The 18,792-nt window shown below is 37.2% G+C and overlaps 1 protein-coding gene across 2 annotated transcripts in view; it reads left to right on the top strand.

Moving 5' to 3' along the window:
* The window catches only part of NBAS (NBAS subunit of NRZ tethering complex), a 161,691-nt gene that overhangs the window by 96,368 nt on the left and 46,531 nt on the right, over positions 1-18,792 (top strand). For both annotated transcript variants that reach the window (XM_039721603.1, XM_039721601.1), the window contains 4 exons: positions 1,633-1,862; positions 4,861-4,971; positions 8,120-8,370; positions 10,417-10,751. In XM_039721603.1, coding sequence (XP_039577537.1) covers positions 1,633-1,862; positions 4,861-4,971; positions 8,120-8,370; positions 10,417-10,751 — 927 coding nt within the window. The remainder of the gene's footprint in view (positions 1-1,632; positions 1,863-4,860; positions 4,972-8,119; positions 8,371-10,416; positions 10,752-18,792) is intronic.

Below are 18,792 nucleotides of genomic sequence, written 5' to 3'. Positions count from 1 at the left end.
TGGGGCCTTAATGGAGAGAGGGGAAAGCTAACAAAAGAGAGCAAATTTACTCCCATAGGTTGTCAGAGGAACCTGCCTTTCTCAGTGGACTGCAGGTTTTAGGCAGTTATGTTAAACATGTTTCCCTGTCTTGCTCTGTCTCCATGCTCTGTTTTCTGGTATATCACATAGAATGAGATACCAGGGTACGTAATAAGCTGTGGATGGGTTTCCAGCTGATATAATTGTGTTGTAGAGGCACTGCTCTACTTGCCTGTCTCTTTTCGTGAAGTTTTATTATTCTAGTACCAATCTCCTAAGCAGCCTTGAAAGATGTGCTGCTGTTGTTTATAAAACCAATGAGTTTGCAATGTTTGGAGGGCTTCAGAAGTGTAGAGTGGAGAGCAAAAAGGATGCCCTGTAGCATTTAATGTGACTCAGTGAGCAGCCTGTCAATTAAGATACTTGGAGAAAAATCAATTTAGAATGACCAGCAAGTCCCACAAAAAATAAAGCAAGCCTCAAGGTTTAAACTTTCGGTGCATGCTTTACCCAGCTGTGCACTCTAGTCAGTGTTCACAAATTTATCTTCTAATGTAGCAGAATAATTCTGTAGTAAAAAACCAAAGTATATTGCTTGGGTACACTCAACACTTATGAGATCACAGCACTTACATCAGCTGTTTCTCTTAGGAAATACTTCATCTACACTGGCATCCCAAGGTATTTTTTGGTGGCTCTTTTGGAGGTACTCCTTCCTCAGTGGATGGCACATAGAAGTCACAGTGCATCTTTTGGGCATTGAACTGCTGGTGCCCTCATTTTTCATGGAAGAGAGAAATCAAGGTATCGAGTAAGCCAAGTGTTCAGATGCTACACAGAGCTCTGGTCAAGTGGAGGTGCCTAGACATAGCCACTGTCCAGATGTTGAGATAAACTGGAACACTCCACAGTGCATGCATTCATTTTTCATACTTCGTGTTGTAAATTGTTGCTTTGCTATGAGGATTTTTGACTACAGAAGTTAGTGGTTTATAAGAGATGCACTTGGTGTGTAATTTCTAACACAGAAAAGTAAGTTTTATTTGTGGTTAAGGTATTTTGAAAAGTGAGGTTGCTGTAGTCCATGGATGATCAGTATTTTATTCTTTGAAGATTCAGGGTGTAGGCAATGCTTTGACTAATTTGTGTATCTTGCAATACTTCTTTTAAAGTGTTAGTTCTCAACACTTAAAAGCTATTTCTCTCTTCAGTCCTGTATAATAGAAGTGTATCAGAAATTCAGTATTTTTTTTTACTTCAGTCTTTGATCAATGAGTTGCCTAGCTCAATGTAAATAAAAACGAGGAATTGAAAAACAAATACATTCAGTCATAGTGAAACATTGGTTGCTGTTAATTTGCTGAGGTAAGTTTGGGTTTTTTTAAAATGTTTGTATCGTATGGAGTAGTCTAAAACATTCCAAAAGGATAAATTACAATACCAGAGCACATGGGCGTTACAGAAAATTTTAAATTCTGTTTACTTAAAATTTCCAAAGAAATGGAAACAAATGTTTCCTAGTTCTGAACACAGGGATCAATTATATATTGATAATTTTTTGTTCAGAATTAAGAGGGATTTTTTTTAGTTTGTTGTCTGTTATTTTTGCAGGCTGATCCAAAAGAGTTGATTCAGATGGTCACAAAGCATGTTACTCACTATGCCCAGGCAGACTGGCCTGAAGAAATCACCAGTTTGATAAATCAGCTGCATTACTACAATGAACGACTGCTGGACTTCACTCAGGCTCAGACTCTGCAAGGACTTGGCAAAGGAGTGGATGTGCAGAGATTTACAGCAGATGCACAGTACAAGAGAGAAACAATACTAGGATTGGCAGAGTAAGTAATGTGTATTAGGTTTGTTTTCTCTGTTTCAGAATAGAATAGCTTTAAACTTTAAATTAGGAGAGTAAATTGAAAGTAGTGCTGACCTTTAGAGAGATAATTTACTTGCTTTTGAGATTTACACTGTAGTGCTGCTACAATTGGAGCTTTTTGTATGTAACTGCTCTACTTAAATGAAATGTTGCTCAAATAAATGGATTTATAATTGAATCTATAATTCTTCGTTTACTAGCTACTAATATTAAAGTTAATCAAGGATTAATGAAAGCAGAGCATAGGTGAAGGTTTGGTCTCTTTCTTTCATCTCATGTAAACCTGCACTAGCAGTCTATTAGGGTATGCCCATGCATCAAAGTTTGGAATGAACTATAGTTGAAAAAAAGGCAAAAAATTGTTAAACTGTACTTTATTAATTTAGTTAGAACTGCTGTATATCACTGTATTTTTTTCCCTATAGTCATTTGGAAGTACTTCTCCGCATATGTTCTGATATTTAGCATGCTTTTATCTCATCTTTTAGAAATACAGAATAGAAAAAAAAGATAGAGGATAGTACTTTTCATATTAAAAATATCTTTAATTAATATCTGCATGCAGGTACTTCAAACTGTGAACAAATCATGAATATGACATAGATTTTAGGGACACTCACAGCTGACTAGTTGACAGACTGTCAGAGGAAGAGTTCTGTGCAATAAGAAGCTTTAAATATAATCTCAGATTTTCAGCTGATGTCTGCATAAAGCTTTTGAAGAGCATATTTAAATATTTTTAGTTTTCCACATCTGTAGCTACTCATAGTTACAATTCCAATAGAAATTTGCTACTAAATGGAATCGATATACCAAATAAAAGTAGTTGTATAAGGTCAGGTTTTGGACACTAAGCTGATGCTTTATATCTGTGAAATCTGTACCTGCACATATTTTGTCACTGCATTCATAAAAATAGCTTTTAATCATCTTTTCATGTTTCCATTGGAATTGCCTGCTTTGTATATATTGTTACTAAGCACTTCTGTCTAAGTGTGTCAGTAGGTGACATGTTGATGACTACCTACAGCATCTTCAGTGCAAGTAGTCTTCTCTTATTACAGATGCTTACTTTGATTACAGCAGGGTTATTTACACTGTCACCCAAGAGTTCATAGATACCATCTCTTGTAAAATAGAAGAGAAAGTTCCTTACCGTAAGTAGATGTAAAAACACAATATGAAAGGGTTAGAAGAAGTAAGGCCTCTTACTAAGTGGATGATAGTGGCACTTCCATATTGGGCAGTTGCAAAGATCCAGTTAATTACTTGTTCAGCTTACTGCTTCCTTGCTTTAATCTTCTCAGTGGAGTCTTAATCTGCATTTTCTAATGGAAAAGATACACAAACTCAGTGTAATTGTGTAGCATATTTGTTCTTATTTTTTAATTAAGTGCCTCATGTTTTTTAATCTTTTATGAAGTGCTGTTTGAAGGAACAACACCTGGAAAATATTGCATCTTATTTACAAAATAAGAAGAGTGTTAGAAGGAGCAATTTTTACTAAAACTAGCAATTTGCTAAAACTAGCTAACCAGTAGTTTTCTGTTTTATTTTTTGTATTTGGTGTATTTCTTTGGAGGCTGTTGTTCATTGGGCTTGCACCAGTCTTGGGGAGGCAACACCAAAATACATCCGAAGTGTGCCTGTGTTAGAGCCTTCAGTGAGGATTCCTTTGGCAGTCCTTGGGCTCACACCAACAGGCAGTCAGAGCTGGGCATGAAAAGGGGTGTGTAAAAGAAAGTTAAAAGATTCTTTGCAGGGTAATGGACATTTTTTTCAGCTTTTCATTGTGCAACAGCTGCTTGTTTTTTTTTGTTACCTTGACAATGTAAATTGCTTGTACTGTTCTTCATTTATATGGTATCATTTCCCTAAACCACCACTGCCTTAGGCTGCTCTTAGGAAGGGAGGATTGTGGTATAGCTTATAAAGTTCCAGGAGGAAAGGATCCCACTAGTTGCAGGAGCCACTCCTGATTCTATGATTGACTGGATTATTTTGCAACTAAAGCATTCATATCATCTTCCCCTTTCACTGAACCACAGAATGGCTGAGCTTGGAAGGGGCCTCTGGAGATCATCTTGCCCAACCTCCCTGCTCAGGCTGAGCCTCCTCAAGGATTCACATTAAGTACATTTTAGAGAAGTTGTTCATGACAGGTGTTCATGAAAGTCATTACACCGAGATTGTGTTTTTCTTGGAATTATCCTGAAAAGACCCATCCCAACCAAACTGAAACCAAAACCCAAAATTCTCAGCATTAGCCTTAACAGTATTGCTTCTATGCCAGCCTAGAAACAAGAACCATTTATCTCTGTTTGAACCATGCTATACTGGGTTAGTACAGATTAGTATGAAGTTAACTTCAGGCTTTAATATTTTACCATATTCTCCATCTATTGTTTGTCCAAGGGTTTTTGCATTAATAGAAAAGCAGTTTTTAATACTTAGGACAGAGTGAGATGGATATCTTCACACCTTTTAGTCTACAAATACTAGGAGTGTTTGTGTCTGTGAACTACTAGGAAGAGCTTTGAGGATTTGTATACCGGTTGTGCTAAAACACTGTAGGTGTTGAAACTAAGTAAAATAAATTCTGTGACAAGTTAATATCCTTCATCACTTCGTAATTGAAATGGAATGAAAACTGAGATTTTTGCTTTAGCACAGTAGAAGCTGCCATTGAGAACCAATATTTGTGGAATAGGTTCCTGTCTTTGAAATCTCTCTGTGGTTTTTTTTCTTCTATTTTTTCCCCCCAAATGGAGCACAAAGTATAAGTAAATGCAGAGACACACTTAATGTATTTTTATTTAAAAAATATTTTACATTCTTGTTTTATGAAAAAAATTTAAAATAAATAGTGAGTTTTCTAACGTAAGCATTTCTTTTCATATTACATCTCATAGGACTTCACACAATTTTTCCTTGTTTCTCTCATGTCTCTCCTCTACCAGGACACTTGAAGAAAATGTCTATAAAATTGCTATTTCTTTGGCTCAGCGATACAGTGTTCCACTTTGGGAAGTTTACATGACCCATCTGGAATTTTTATTCACCGACAGTGGGTAAGTTGTCTCCTCTGCAAATACACATACAATTATGTTACACAGAAATAAATGCTAATGTATGACAGAATTGAATTATATTGGGAGTGGAGTTGGTGTTGTGTTTTCATTTGTCTTGTGTTGGGATAGTATGGGAATTTTTGTCTTTCCCAACCAGGTGTAAAAACTACTGTTGCAGGCAAGTTTAGAAGTCCGTATATGTCTTACCATTCTTCAGAGTATTCCAGGACTTGGTTTCAGTGTTCATGTTTCCACAGCTTTGAACATTTAGTTCCCTATTCAAGTAGCAACTCATCCTGTAGTTAGTGTTACAGTCCCTGTAACCTGATAGTTTCTCTGTCTTTTAGCATTTTGCTCTTTATTGACCTCTATTCTGTGTAATAGAGGAAATAAATATATCCGTATTCACATTGTGCATCTGTTCATACCAGTTGCATTTTTTGATAGAAGCAGGCTTTTTCTTTTAACAATGTTTTGCTGAAACTGTTCTAGCATAAAAGATTATGGCAGACCAAACCTGGCACTGGTGAGGCATAAAGGGAGGGGTGCTTATAATCTCTATTCCACAGTGGCTTCAGGGCATTTATTTTAAAATTTATTTATTTATTTATTTTAACCTCTTACATCATGTCAGGCAGTTTTTGCCTACTGAAAGAGGAATAAACCCATTTGATGGAAGACCAGGCTACTTGCCTGAACAGCACATGCAGATGACAGTGATGTAGAACTCTCTGTGTAATACAGCAGCTCTTACCTACTGTTCTGACAGATATGATCAAATTAATTTGGTTTGTTTCAAGTGTTAAATTCTTAAAGCACCTTTAGCTTGCAGCAGTGTTGGTACCTCTCTTAACATTAACTATTAATTAAAAAGCATTGAAACATTTTATAAAATGTGAGGGATAAAAAACAAAGCCTGTTGAATTGTCTGAGAAGATGAAATAATGTTCTGAAATTTTCTTCATTTCCTCCAAAAAACAGAGAAGTCATACTCCCTAAATTTTCATGCTGCTAAATTATTTACTGCTTTAAACAAAACAGACAATCAGGATATAAACATAGCAACACTGGGGTGAGTGTGATAGAGCCAGCTACCTTCTCTGGGACTCAAATATTACCTAAGGTGTTTTGCAACAGTTTTCTATTGTTTTCTTTGTTCTTGTTCTCCTTGAGTTAATATTCATAGAATTCAGAAATCACAGAAGACAGAGTAACCATATTTTCTCTAGTGAAAAGTCTTAAAAGTTGATTTATAATAGCATAATATGCTGCTGAGCATATTTTTGTATCATAATCTCATTTTAAAATTGATTGACAGCAAACGACCATTACAGTATATTTGAATCTTGGAATTATGGCATTAATAATACATCTTCTATTATGCATTCATTCTGAACTGAAATTAAGTTTATTCTAAGAGTTAATCTCTTTAACCAAATATGCAGTATTTCTATAAGCCACTTTACGTAGGGAGAAGCTCAAAAGAGCTTCATAGTTTGTATTAACATAGTTTGTATTAACTATTTCTTTGATTATTTAGTGATAAACATTATGACATTTCATAAAAATTTAGTGGAAATTTAGTTATTTCTTTTGAGGAATCTGATCACATTTGATTATCAAAACTCTATAAAATGCAGTTTATGATTTCAGCAACACGAAATCTTGTTTGTCTATCACAAAACCTATTGTTCCAGAATCTTTCTGAACAACACCATAAACTCTTCATATCTGCAATCAGCCCTGCCCTAAAAACACTGCAAATATCTGCCAATCCTTTTCATCTAATTTAATGCTCAACTAGCTTTTAGTTTGAACTTCGGGTATGAACACAAAAAAATAGTTATATCACAATCTTGAAGTACATCAGGTCCAAGTGTCTGCTTTTCCCAATATGAAGAGTGGATGGTACTTTATTTCTATTGACATCATACTTGTTTTCATTAATATTGTAGAAAAAAAAAAAAAAGGAGAAGAATCTATAGAATTGAAAGAATGCTTGCAATGTTAACCATCTTGGGTTAGGTCACAGATGTAAAAATAACAAAAAAAAATCTTATTCTCACTAAGCAATCAGTTAATTTTTAAAATGACAAGATTGTGTCTGTGGTATTTGCTGTAAAAAAATAATCTTTAAGAATGAAATGGAGACCTTTTACTTGGATATTAAAGAGAAACACTAACTTACAGCACGTATATTTGGGGAGGGAAATGATGAAATTCTAATTTAATCATTTTTAAAGTAGAGGAAAATCAAATGGTATAAGAAGACATCAGATTTTGAAATGAAATGTACTATCTAATGTGCCATATGATTGGACTCTGGGGAAACTCAAGGTAGGAATCATCTGTAAGTTACTTCTTTCCTCAGATTTAGGTAAAACTTTCGGTTGAGAAAGATAAACTTAAGATGGTATGCACCCATTTTTCTCCCAGTTGAGGGAAAAAGGAGTGATTACCTTTTATGTAGTCAGCTGGAGGTATCTGAATTCATGCTGTGAAAGAACTAATACATTCTTTTCAAAAGATTCAGGAAAGAATTTCCTAAAGCAGTGAGACTGACTGAGGTCAGCCCAAGGCTTACTGATAGTTTCATAAGCATTCATGGATGACAGTTTGAGAAGCAACTTGTTAAACTGCCAAAGTGTTGGTAAACTGTCCTAAGCATAAATAATAGTGCCAAATAGATTAATTGCTGGGCAAGAGCCAATTTTCAGTGATAGTAACTCAAGCTGTGCACAGGTACTCATCAACTACAGAAAACAGAATATAATGGATTGGGAAGGCTTCTAGCAGGGCAATAGGATCTTTGAGCATCCTTCATAGTTGGTTCATTTGTTTAATAAAGTCTTCCTTTACACATATCCTGAATGTATTTTTCCTATTACATATAGCTATACTCACAGATGTGAAATCCTGCTTTGAATTCCACTTCAGTATTCATAACCCTTAATCTGCATGTCCCAGGTAACAGGATTGGGAAATACAAGAGTTGCTTAGCTTTTGTTTATAGCATGTACAATTATCTAAATGTTTGTGAGTGAGACCCTAAAGAGAAGAAAGGATTGTCCTGTCTCCCAGGTGTACAGCTGTAAGAGTCTTTCATGGAACCATCCAGGTCTTTAAGCAAATATATTTCTAAACACAGGTTATCAACACTGGAAATAGAAGAAAGAGCACAAAGTCTTGCTCTGTTTGAGACTTTGAAAACCAGTCCTGAAACCTTTCATGAACACATGGCTAAATATGTTTACCCAAGTATTGAAGGCAAAGATCACCAAAGGCTGCTTTACTATTTTACACTTCTGGAAAACTGTGGCTGCTCAGAAGTGGTGAACCATGCTCTTAAACCTGAAACTCACATCCGACTCCTGAAAAAATTCAAAGCAGTTGCACCAGGTAAAACAGTACCTGTTTGTTTTCTTCATTACTGTATTTATTACTTTCTTATGTAAGTACTGGCATGATTATGCTTAGCTAGTTTATGGGGTTTTTTTAGGGTAATTGTTTGATTTTTCTGTGAGCAGAGGAGATGAATACAATTAATACAGTCACAAGTTCTTTCTCTTTGTTTTACTGGAAAGACAGTTTTTTCTTTCACAGCAAGAAAAAACTAGTTAAGAACATTTTTCTGTTAGTGATGCAAGTTAAAATTATTGGCAATATTTCATAGTGAAATTTTAAATGAAAAATATCAAGTTGCTAGAGTATAAGTTTTAACACTACAAGTTTAACATGAATATTCTCAAAGGGCTTAAGAAAGTTTACCTTTCAAGAGTCTGAATTACAGAATATATTAGGGAGTTTATGCAACTTGTGTTTGTTTGTCTGAAACAGAATAATTTTTTGTTATGTTTTGCCCTTGGTATTACCTTTTTCTGTCCCAGAATTACAGCATTGTTTGTAGCCCTACATTTTCAGACAATTATTGTAAAATGCACTGCTGCTAAGCATTCTGAAACTTGAAATACTACTTTCAATTTGCCTGTTAGTTGGATACTATCCTGAATTTTAGTTGTACAACTCCAAATCGAGTTTCAGAATGAAAAATACACACTGTATGGCATTACCTCCTGTGAGGATGAATTAATTGATCAATATTGGAAACTAATGTGTATTGGACACTAACTGTGCTGCAGAGTTTGAAGAGATGGTGCATAAGAATTCATGTATTGCAGGAAGAAAAAAGTAAATTTTTTTGAGAGGAGGGATAACCCTCAGTTCTTATTGATGTTATTCAACAATCATTGTTGCTTGCCAAAGAAAATTATGCCATGAAATTATTGTTTCCCTTCAAAGTATAAAAAGATGTCTTGGGAACAGACATAGCATATATCAGACATACATTTTGTGGTAAAAATTTTGTGTGGTAAAAAATTAAGTTTTCGTACTACACGCCTAATCAAATTTCTCAGTGTTCAGCATAGTTTGGAGATAGGAGTCAAGGAGCAACAGCTAAGTGTTTACAGAGGTTGCAGGCCCAAAGTATGTGGGAAGAACATGACAATATGTATGAATAAGAACATGACAATAGAAGACAGTTACCTTAGAAATTATATGCAAAGAAAATAAACTAGTATAATTTCTAGAAATACTTCTGTTGTTGGTAAATTAATTGCAAGGATGTTCTTCCTCTGGGAAGCAGAGTAGTAACATGACTCTTGATTATATAAATATTGATGTAAATGGATCTACATGTCCTATCTCTAGCTGACCTTATTTAGTTTACTTGTAGTTAGTGCCTTGCAATTTTTCCTAAGTGGTAAGTACCAGTTGTTACATGATCAGAATACATGTTTTAAATTAATGAAGACTTACGCCTTGACTTGCATAAGGTTTTCTGGGGTTTACATTTAGTTCTAGCAGGATTTTATATACTATATATATGTTCTTGCTTCTTTGAGAATCTACTTTTTACGGGCTGTGTTACAGACTCACAGAACACTTGGGGTTGGAAGGGACCTTAGAGATCAACCAGTTCCAAATCCCCTGCCATGGGCACAGACACCTTCCACTAGACCAGGTTGCTCAGTGCCCCACCCAACCTAGCCTTGAACACTTCCAGGGATGGAGCATCCACAGCTTCTCTGGGCAGCCTGTTCCAGTGACTCACTGCCCTCACAGTGAAGCATTTCTTCCATGTATCTAAGTGGAAGAATGGACCTAAATCTAATGGATCCAAATCTACCCTCTTTCAGTTTGTACCCCTTCCCCCCTGTTGGAGTGATATATAATGTTAAAATATGTTCCATGGGTTGAGAAATTTTGCATGCACCAGGAAATCATAAAATCTAAGTCTGTTAGTATTTCTATTTCTAAAAGGGGGTGGGCTAGAGTCTTTTTAGTTCTGCAGGTACTAGTGTATTCATTTTTTCACATGTAATTGTGGAGTGTGAGTAGATTTAATTATGAATAACTTTTACCTCTTTCTCATTCTTTCACTAGGTCTTAATTACAAAAAACTAACAGATGAAAATGAAAACCCTCTGGAAACATTGGAGCCCATCCTTACAAGTCAAAATATCTTATCTATTTCCAAACTGGCTCCCAAAATTCCAAAAAAAGATGGAAGCATGCTGTCACCAAGTTCTGTTTATGCTGTGTGGTTACAAAAACTTTTTTGGAATGGTGATCATCATCTCATTAAAAAAATACCAGAAACCATGGATGAGTGGCTACATGCGTATGATATGTGTTCAAAATACTTTGATAGACTCGATCCAGATGATATTGCTACTTTCATTGATGAAATTACTTTTTCTTCCAAAGCTGTCACAAAGGTAAGGAGATATTTTTAAAGAATTTTAGTCCTCAGGTGGAGCATATCGTATATGAGTTCAATATAGTATCAAGAAGAAAGTCCCAGGAGATGTTACAGTTTTCATTTTGCAGCATTTAAAGATACATTTGTAAATCTTCCTCTGCCTACCTTTTCTTTTTATGACAGCCAGTATAAAAAGAAGGGATTTTTATTCACTTAGGGGAGTTAGATCTGTGGATGTGAGAGTTTTGAGGGAACCCCGAAGTCTGTGTGCTCATTCAACTGAGAATAAGATATTGTGTATTTCATAGAGTCATTGAAAAGAGTTTGGGTTGGAAAAGACCTTAAAGACCATCAAGTTCCAACCTCCCTGCCATGGAGGATTTCTGCATTTCTTCCATATATCTTATCTAATATAAACTTGCTCTTTTTCATTAAAGCCATCCCCCTTGTCTATCACTATGGACCCTGTGGAAAGCTCTCCTGCAGCCTCCTTTGGCTGCTCTAACATCTTCTCAGAGCCATCTCCTTACTGAACAGCCCAACTTCTCAGCCTGTCTTCACAGGAAAGTTGTTCCATCCCTCTGTGCATCTTTGTGGCTTCCTCTGGGCTCAGTCACTGTCCCTGTCTTTGGCATAGATGTTAAACAGTGCTAGTCCCAATACCAACCCCTAAGGAGTGACACTTGTCAGTGCTGTCCATTTGGACATTGAGCCCTTAATGAAACTCCTTGTCGGCAGCAAACCCAGCCAATTCTTTATCCACCAAGTGGTCCTTGTGTCATATCCATCTCTCCAGTTTCTGTGTCATGCCGAACAGTGTCACATGCTTTGCACCAGTCCAGGTAAATGACACCAGTTGCAGTTCCTCTTTCTTCATTCACCAATTCTGTAACCCTGTCAGAGAAGACCACCAGATTTGTCAGGCATGATATGCCCTTACTGAAACCGTGTTGGCTGTCACCAGCCACCTCCTGATTTTCTGTGCTTTACCATAGATTCCAGGAGGATCTGCACCATGATCTTGCTGGTCACCAAGATGAAACTAACCAGCCTGCAGTTCCCTAGGTCGTCCTTTTTTTAAAAATGAGGACTATGTTTCCCCTTCTGCAGTCAGTGGGAGTTTCTCCAGACTGCCACAACTTCTCAAATGGTGGACAGTGGCCTAACAAATTTGTATGCCAACTCCCTCAGAACGCACAGAACCATCTCATGAGGCCCCAGGACCTGTGCACATTCAGGTTCCTTAGATGGTCTTGAGCATGAGCTTTTTCTGCAGGGGTTTATTCTTCATTCTGCCAGTCCCTTCATTTGCTTTCTGCAACTTGGGTAGCATGGCTGGAGCACTTGCTGGTGAAGACTGATGCAGAACTGTTACTGAGTGACTCTGTTTTCTCCATGTCTCAGGTAACCCCGCTTCTTATTTCATTCCAGAGAGGGCACACATTTTCCCTAGTCTTTCTTCTATCACCAATATAGAAGCTTTGCTTGTAGCCCTTGGTGTTCCTGGCAAGATAAAGTTTGAGCAATGCATTAGCTTTCCTAACCTGATCCCTGGCTGCTGGGACAGTTCCTCTGTATGCCTCATAGGTACCTTTCTTGTTTCCACCCTCTGTAGGCTATCTTTTTGGTGTTTCAAGTTTTTCCAAGAGCTTCTTTTGCATCTCTTCAGGTCTTCTAGCATTTTTGCCTGACTGCTTCTTCTTTGGGATATTGTTCCTGCTCTTGAAGGACGCTAACATTCAATATCAACCAGCCTTTTTGGGTCTCTCTTTGCTTTATCCCATGGTACTCTACCAGGCAAATCCCTGAAGTCCAGAGCAGCGAACTTTCTGTGCACCCTCCTCATTGCACTAAGTATCTTCATGGCTACTGCAGCCCAGGCTGATCTTCATTATCACATTCCCCTCCAGTCCTTCTTTGTTGTTGAAAACAAGTTCCAGCATAGCACCTCTCCTCGTTGATTCCTGTATGACTTGGAGAAGGACATTGTCATCAATGCATTCCAGGAGCCTCCTGGATTGCCTGTGCCCTGTTGCATCCTCACTCCATCAGACGCTGGTGTGGTTGTATTTATTTACTTACGCTCATCCTAAAATTCATTGTGCCACAGACTTGTGCTTGTACCAGGCTTTTGCATTCAGAATAAGATGTTCCACAAAGAAAGTATTCTGGCCCAATGCATGGTTTCTAAGCACTGTAATAACGTCAGTTATAAACTGTTGTAATCTCTGTCTGGCTTAAAGCCTGGTTTTGAAAGAATGCACTTTCATGTGTGTAACATATATTACCAGATGTGGAGTTTCTTTTTGCTCAGTGAAACCTACTTGCAAGGACATTTCTAGCATAAAGTTTTACGCATGCATTCTTACATATCTTTAGTGTGAAGCAAAAAAGAGAAATGAGATTTCTTTTACCTTATAAAAAGATCTAGAGATGTCTTCACTAACTGTATCTGAAAGGAAAAGGCAATAAAATGTCCAGGGGTTTATTGTGTGTATCTTCTTTATTTTGGTTTGTGACAGTTTTTCTGAGGTATTTATACACCATGTTTAATGAGGTGAATTTCAGTTGTTCTGTCTTTGAATACTGTTTTAATTTTCCCACAATATTAGTATAGGTTTATTAGAACCTATCTAACTTCTGTCTATATAAGAATCAGGTGACAAAAATGCTAGCTGGGATAATAAGAAACTTTGTCAGCACAGAATTTATGCTGTGATCTTACTGTCAGAGTAACCAGCATATTTTCTTAGTAGTTCTATCAGCTGTCTCTGAAGCCTTTTTAGCAGAGCTATTATCTTAGCTTAGGTGTTTTGATCCCTTTTATCTCATAAAGGTACTTTTTCATGCTTATGAGCAATGATTCAGACTCATCCTGAGATCTTAATTGCCAGACTTGACCCTAAACTGAGGTAGCAAGGGCATGGCTTGTCTAATGAGAAGGAAGTACTGTCTTTACATATGGTGATTGCAACTGACTACTTGAAACTCTTGCTGGTAATGTTTCTTGAGTATTTCAAGGTTATTTCTCCTTTATTCCAGATGAATGGTGCAAGGAGAGAGTGGATCCTTGCATCCTCCACTATGTGTCTGTTTTGAAACACCTTGATTATTTATTTTCTTTTGTTTCTGTTCAGGATTCTGACTCATTTTCTCTACCCTCTTGAGAGTTGAGAGAAGGAATAGCATGAAAGAAACACTAAAGGCAAGATGATTGTGGTTTGTGGTCAGGCAGAATTTTGTAGTAGAGACCTGTTAGATTTTTTGCTGTGAAAGATGCTCAAGAAGTGCTTGAAACAGTTGGTCAAATCATCTAATGTGCCACTGGGTTTGGGATTGACAGCTTGCAACTAATTTTGCCTCAGGATCCTGTTCAGTTCTCAAGTAGAACTGTACAATGAGAAATTATCATTGTAGAGCCTGGAAACTTATCTCTGAGGTCTCTTTCCTCTACCTTTCATCTGGAAAACACTTCATACATAAAAGCAGCCTTTTGGCTTGCATCTGTTACTTAAATGTTATGTGTTTTGAGGCTGCCCTGGTCATGTGCTCACTCTTTTAATCTCTAATTCAGCACTTTCTTCCCAGTCTAGTTTTGTGGCCAGATAGTTTGCTATATCAGTTTCTTACTCCCACAGCAGGTGCATATTTAACTACTGTATGGAAGTGCTAATACTTAGTCAAAATGCAAAAAAACATGGTCATTATCATGAAATAATCTGTACTGTCCTGAGACAACTGAGTTTTCTCTCATAGAGGAAATTTGAAAGGAAGCTTACAATGAGATAGTGAAGTGGGTTTTTTGGAGTGTTGAGAGGTGAACTGGAAAAAAAACCCCAAAAAACAAATGTTGGATAACCTCACACCTCTCTCTTACTCCTTCAAAATGTCAGAAGGGGAAGGTGGGAAAGAAGAGAGAGACTATTCCAGGGAGATGATGAGGTGCACTCCACTGGTATTCTTGTGGAACAGTATCTCCATCAAAAACCCCTTTTGGTCAGAAACAATTGAGAAATTTCTCAAGTACTAAGAGGTAATGGGACATTGGTTACATAGCACTGTGTGAGTCAGGCTACGTGAGTTCAACTTCAGAGGTAGCATTTTGCTGTTGTTACCATATAGGAACTTAGGAAACAGATATCAAAATATCTCTGCTGTTCCAGTATTTCAGTAGAAGTAAGGAGAGGCAGTGGTGGACCAGCAGAGCAATAGGCAGCTGCTTCTGCTTGTGAGTCACTTGGATATGGCAGAAAACCTGGGAGCAGAATGTGTAATTATGCAAAAGGAAATGAAATCTCAGAGGTTTAGTGGTGGCTTCTGCATCTCCTTGTTCTTCCTGACAAAGACAGGAATGTTAGGGGTTTTGACAGGGGCCCTTTTATTCACCTGTTCCTTTCCACAAACTCTGTGTTTTAGCTTTCTCATTAATTGGGCCAGCAGTGACTGAATGAGCCACGCTTGACTGGGCAAAGGGATTGAGAGAATGTCTGAATTTGGAGAAATGGCTGTTTGCATTTATGAAAAGACAACTAACATTGTTATACTGACTGTAGTTCAGGATGTGACACGGTTTTAGTTACTTCTAGTTCTAAGAGGCCAGAGATCCTTTTCTCCCATGTGTCTTGCAATCAGTAGAAATGAGAAGATTAGATTCAGTTCTCAGGCATTAAGGGTTCAGAAAGTGGTCAGATTGTGTGGTGGGAACTGTTTGACCAGACATGCATCACAGTGGGATTTCAGTAAACCACAGACATAAAGTAACATGGTTAATGTAGTTGAAGGTAGAGATTGATGCTTTTTTTTTTTTTTTTTTTTTGTGGTAAATGAAACAGGCAAGGAGCTCAAGGCTTTGTCTGCGCCTTCCTCACACATTGAAGGGCTGAATTATTGATCCCTTGACCACAGGAGATCACTTGAGAAGGTTGCTGCTTGTGGCACTTCTACTCAGATACACTTTTAACTCTGTATAACTATTTAAGTCTTTCTGACTAAATAAAAATCATTCAGTCTCTGTAATGTTAAGAATAGGCTATTTGAGTGTACGGAACAGATTTCTTCCTAAATGGGAGATATTTCAAATATTCATTGGAATGACTGCTTATATTTTTGCATGCATTTTGAATCTGTCATCTTTTTTCCCAGCAGCTCTGTTTGCTTTTAAATAATACTGATGTCATAGTTTCTTAATTATAGCAATGATCATATCAGCTTCTTACCATGATGATTTCCCATTTGTTCGTGTTTCTGTTATCTTTGTGAAGCATTTTAGATAGATAGTTGGCGTGTTTGTTTTTGTTTTTTAATTCCTTCATTGCCAGCATTTTGTTCATTGTGCTGGAGAGTTGGTTATATCTTCAAAGAACCATCTGTTGTAGAGCTCATAGGTCATTGCCCTGATGGTTTTTTGATTAACAATACTCTGGAAAAAAAAGCCTAGCACAACAAAAACACAACTGAAAACAATATTTTTAAATCACTGTGTTTTTGTTATTGAACACACACTACAAATGGAGCTTGGCACAATATGTTGATTAGAAGAGGAAAAGGCTACAGCTTTAGATGGGAAAAGCAGAATGAAGAGCAGTGGTATCATTAGTTAGGTATTCTGTAGAGAAAGAGAGGCTGAAATTTTCCTTACATAGGAACTCTCTTGCAGCCTTCCATAGATTCAGCCATATTCTTTCAGACTACAGTTGATTACGTTTTTTGTTTAACATTGCATCTTTTATACCTTCTTTACCAAATTCTGATTTAAAAGATTAAAAAGAACTTGTCTTGCATCTTAATGATTTTAGTTGAGAGATTGACTTATTTTCTCTGAGTCAATAGTACTGTTTTGACCATTTTCTGTTGCTTTTTGCTTCCTCAATCAGGAATACAATGTCCACATTTTGACCGCATACCAAACAGATGTGGAATGAAAGCCTGTTACCACTGGACTTGAACCTGCATAATTTTTTTGACTTTAAAGACACTGAATGCTGTTTAAAATAACTGTATAAAAAAAGCTCAGTTAAAAAAAAAAGCCCAGAATATTGTTCACTATCTTTTGTCTGGCTGATTGACTTAATGCTGTATAAAACACTAAGGATAAAGACAGGGCATGACATTGCCTGAAGGTGTACAAGAAATGTTGTTACATAGCGTGACTGCATTCAGATGTTACTTTTTGAATTACTTGGCTTCATTTTATGACTGCATTCCAGTTCAGTTGGTTTGCCTTGCCTGACCTTGTTTTGTTTGTGGATATTGACAGTACTTCTTTTTCTAGTATCAGTGCAAGGGACTTTCTTGTGTCTTTCATTTATAGAGTTATTTTAATTAAATCTGCTTTGAGAGTGCGTAAGAGGAAACTTCACTCTTTTTTTTTAACTAGCTCCTTAAACTTTTTCCAGATGAATTTTACAGGGTCCAGTAGTAATGAAGTTAATTTTTATCATAAAAGTAAAGTAAACATCCAGTAAAGTTAATTTTTATCATGGCAGCCTCAATGGGGCTGTGCTTTGGGTTTGTAACTGAAACAGTGTTGATACCACTGGGATTTTGACTTGCTGAGCACTGCTTGTACCGTGTCAAGGCTTAATTTTTATCTCAACACCTCAGCCCTGAGTAGGCTGCAGGTAGGCAAAAAGTGGTTTAGGGACACAGCCCGGACAGGTAACCTGGGCTGGCCAAAGGTGTGTTCTGTGCCATCTAATGTCATGCTCAGTGGTAGCAAACAAAGAGTTGGGTGAGATTAGAGGGATGGAGCGCCTCTCCTATGGGGAAAGACTGAGAGAATTCGGATTGTTCAGCCTGGAAAAGAGAAGGCTTTGGGGTGACCTAATTGTGGCCTTCCAGTACCTGAAGGGAACCCACAGGAAAGATGGAGACAGACAACAGGAAGAGAGGGAATGGCTTCCAACTGGAGAGTAGGTTTAGGTTAGATATTAGGAAAAATGACTGCCCAGAGAAGCTGTGGATGCCCCATCCCTGGAAGTGTTCAAGGCCAGGTTGGGTGGGGCTTTGAGCAGTCTGGTGGAAGATGTTCCTGTCCAGCGCAGTGGGGTTGGAACTAGGTGATCTCTAAAGTCCCTTCCAACCCAGGCCATTTTGTTATTCTGTGATTTGGCAACAGATACAGGAACTGCACTCAGCTGTTCCATCTGAACATCAAAACCCATTTTTCATTATGAGGGTGATTGAACACAAGTTGCACAGAGGGGGTGGTGAGTCCTCCTACATTGGAGATGTTTAAGAGCCACCTGAATGTGGTCCTTGGCCACAGGCTCTAGGTGGCTCTGTTTAAGCAGATGCCCTTTGGTGGCTCCTTCCATCCATACTGTGTTTCACTCTTGCTGGGATCTCAGGTTCCCGTGCCATTAATAGGAGAGGAGCTGTTACCATAATCTCATGCTTGCACGTTAATCACTGACAACAAGAGTAGCAGGGTCAACATCTTCACATATAAGTAAATGTTACTCATAATATACTTTATTAAGTACTTGTATACTCTGAGGAGAATAGGCTTATGAGATGAGTTTTCACCCTGAGGGGTGAAATCGGTTGAGGTGCAATAGTATGTGATGTTCTTTGATTTGAAAAGAGATTTTTAGGATTTTTTGTTACACATTATAGCCTATAGATTTAAAAATCATCTTAAACTGTAAAAACTTTTTAAATATAAAACTTCACTTCACATGCAAACAAAGCTTGAACTAACCCCTAAGCTACATTTTTATCACTGGTTCTGATACCAAATCTCATTACTGAAGCAGACTAGAAGTATGGAGGAGAGCTATTCATGGTTTGGAATAAAATAACCAGAGAAATGTTTGTAGTGCTGCATTTTGGCACTATGCAAATGTGAATGCAAAATTAAAACAGGCTTGCTAAAAAGCTGTATTTTCTTTCTTCATTTTTTTAAAATCTTAATGCTTTATTCTACATGTGCTTATGGCAGTTTGACTTCTAAACTGGCAGTATATTGACACTGTTGTCTAGGATATAAGTTAGATGAAATACTCAAATCATTTGTCTTTGGTATCTCTCTTAATTGCATTTTGAACATTAGAATC

Source organism: Passer montanus, unplaced genomic scaffold (assembly GCF_014805655.1).
Source record: "Passer montanus isolate IOZ18808 unplaced genomic scaffold, ASM1480565v1 scaffold46, whole genome shotgun sequence".
Classification (NCBI taxonomy): Eukaryota; Metazoa; Chordata; class Aves; order Passeriformes; family Passeridae; genus Passer; species Passer montanus.
The sequence above is the reverse complement of the archived record's forward strand: the minus strand, read 5'-3'. Positions and strand labels throughout refer to the sequence as shown.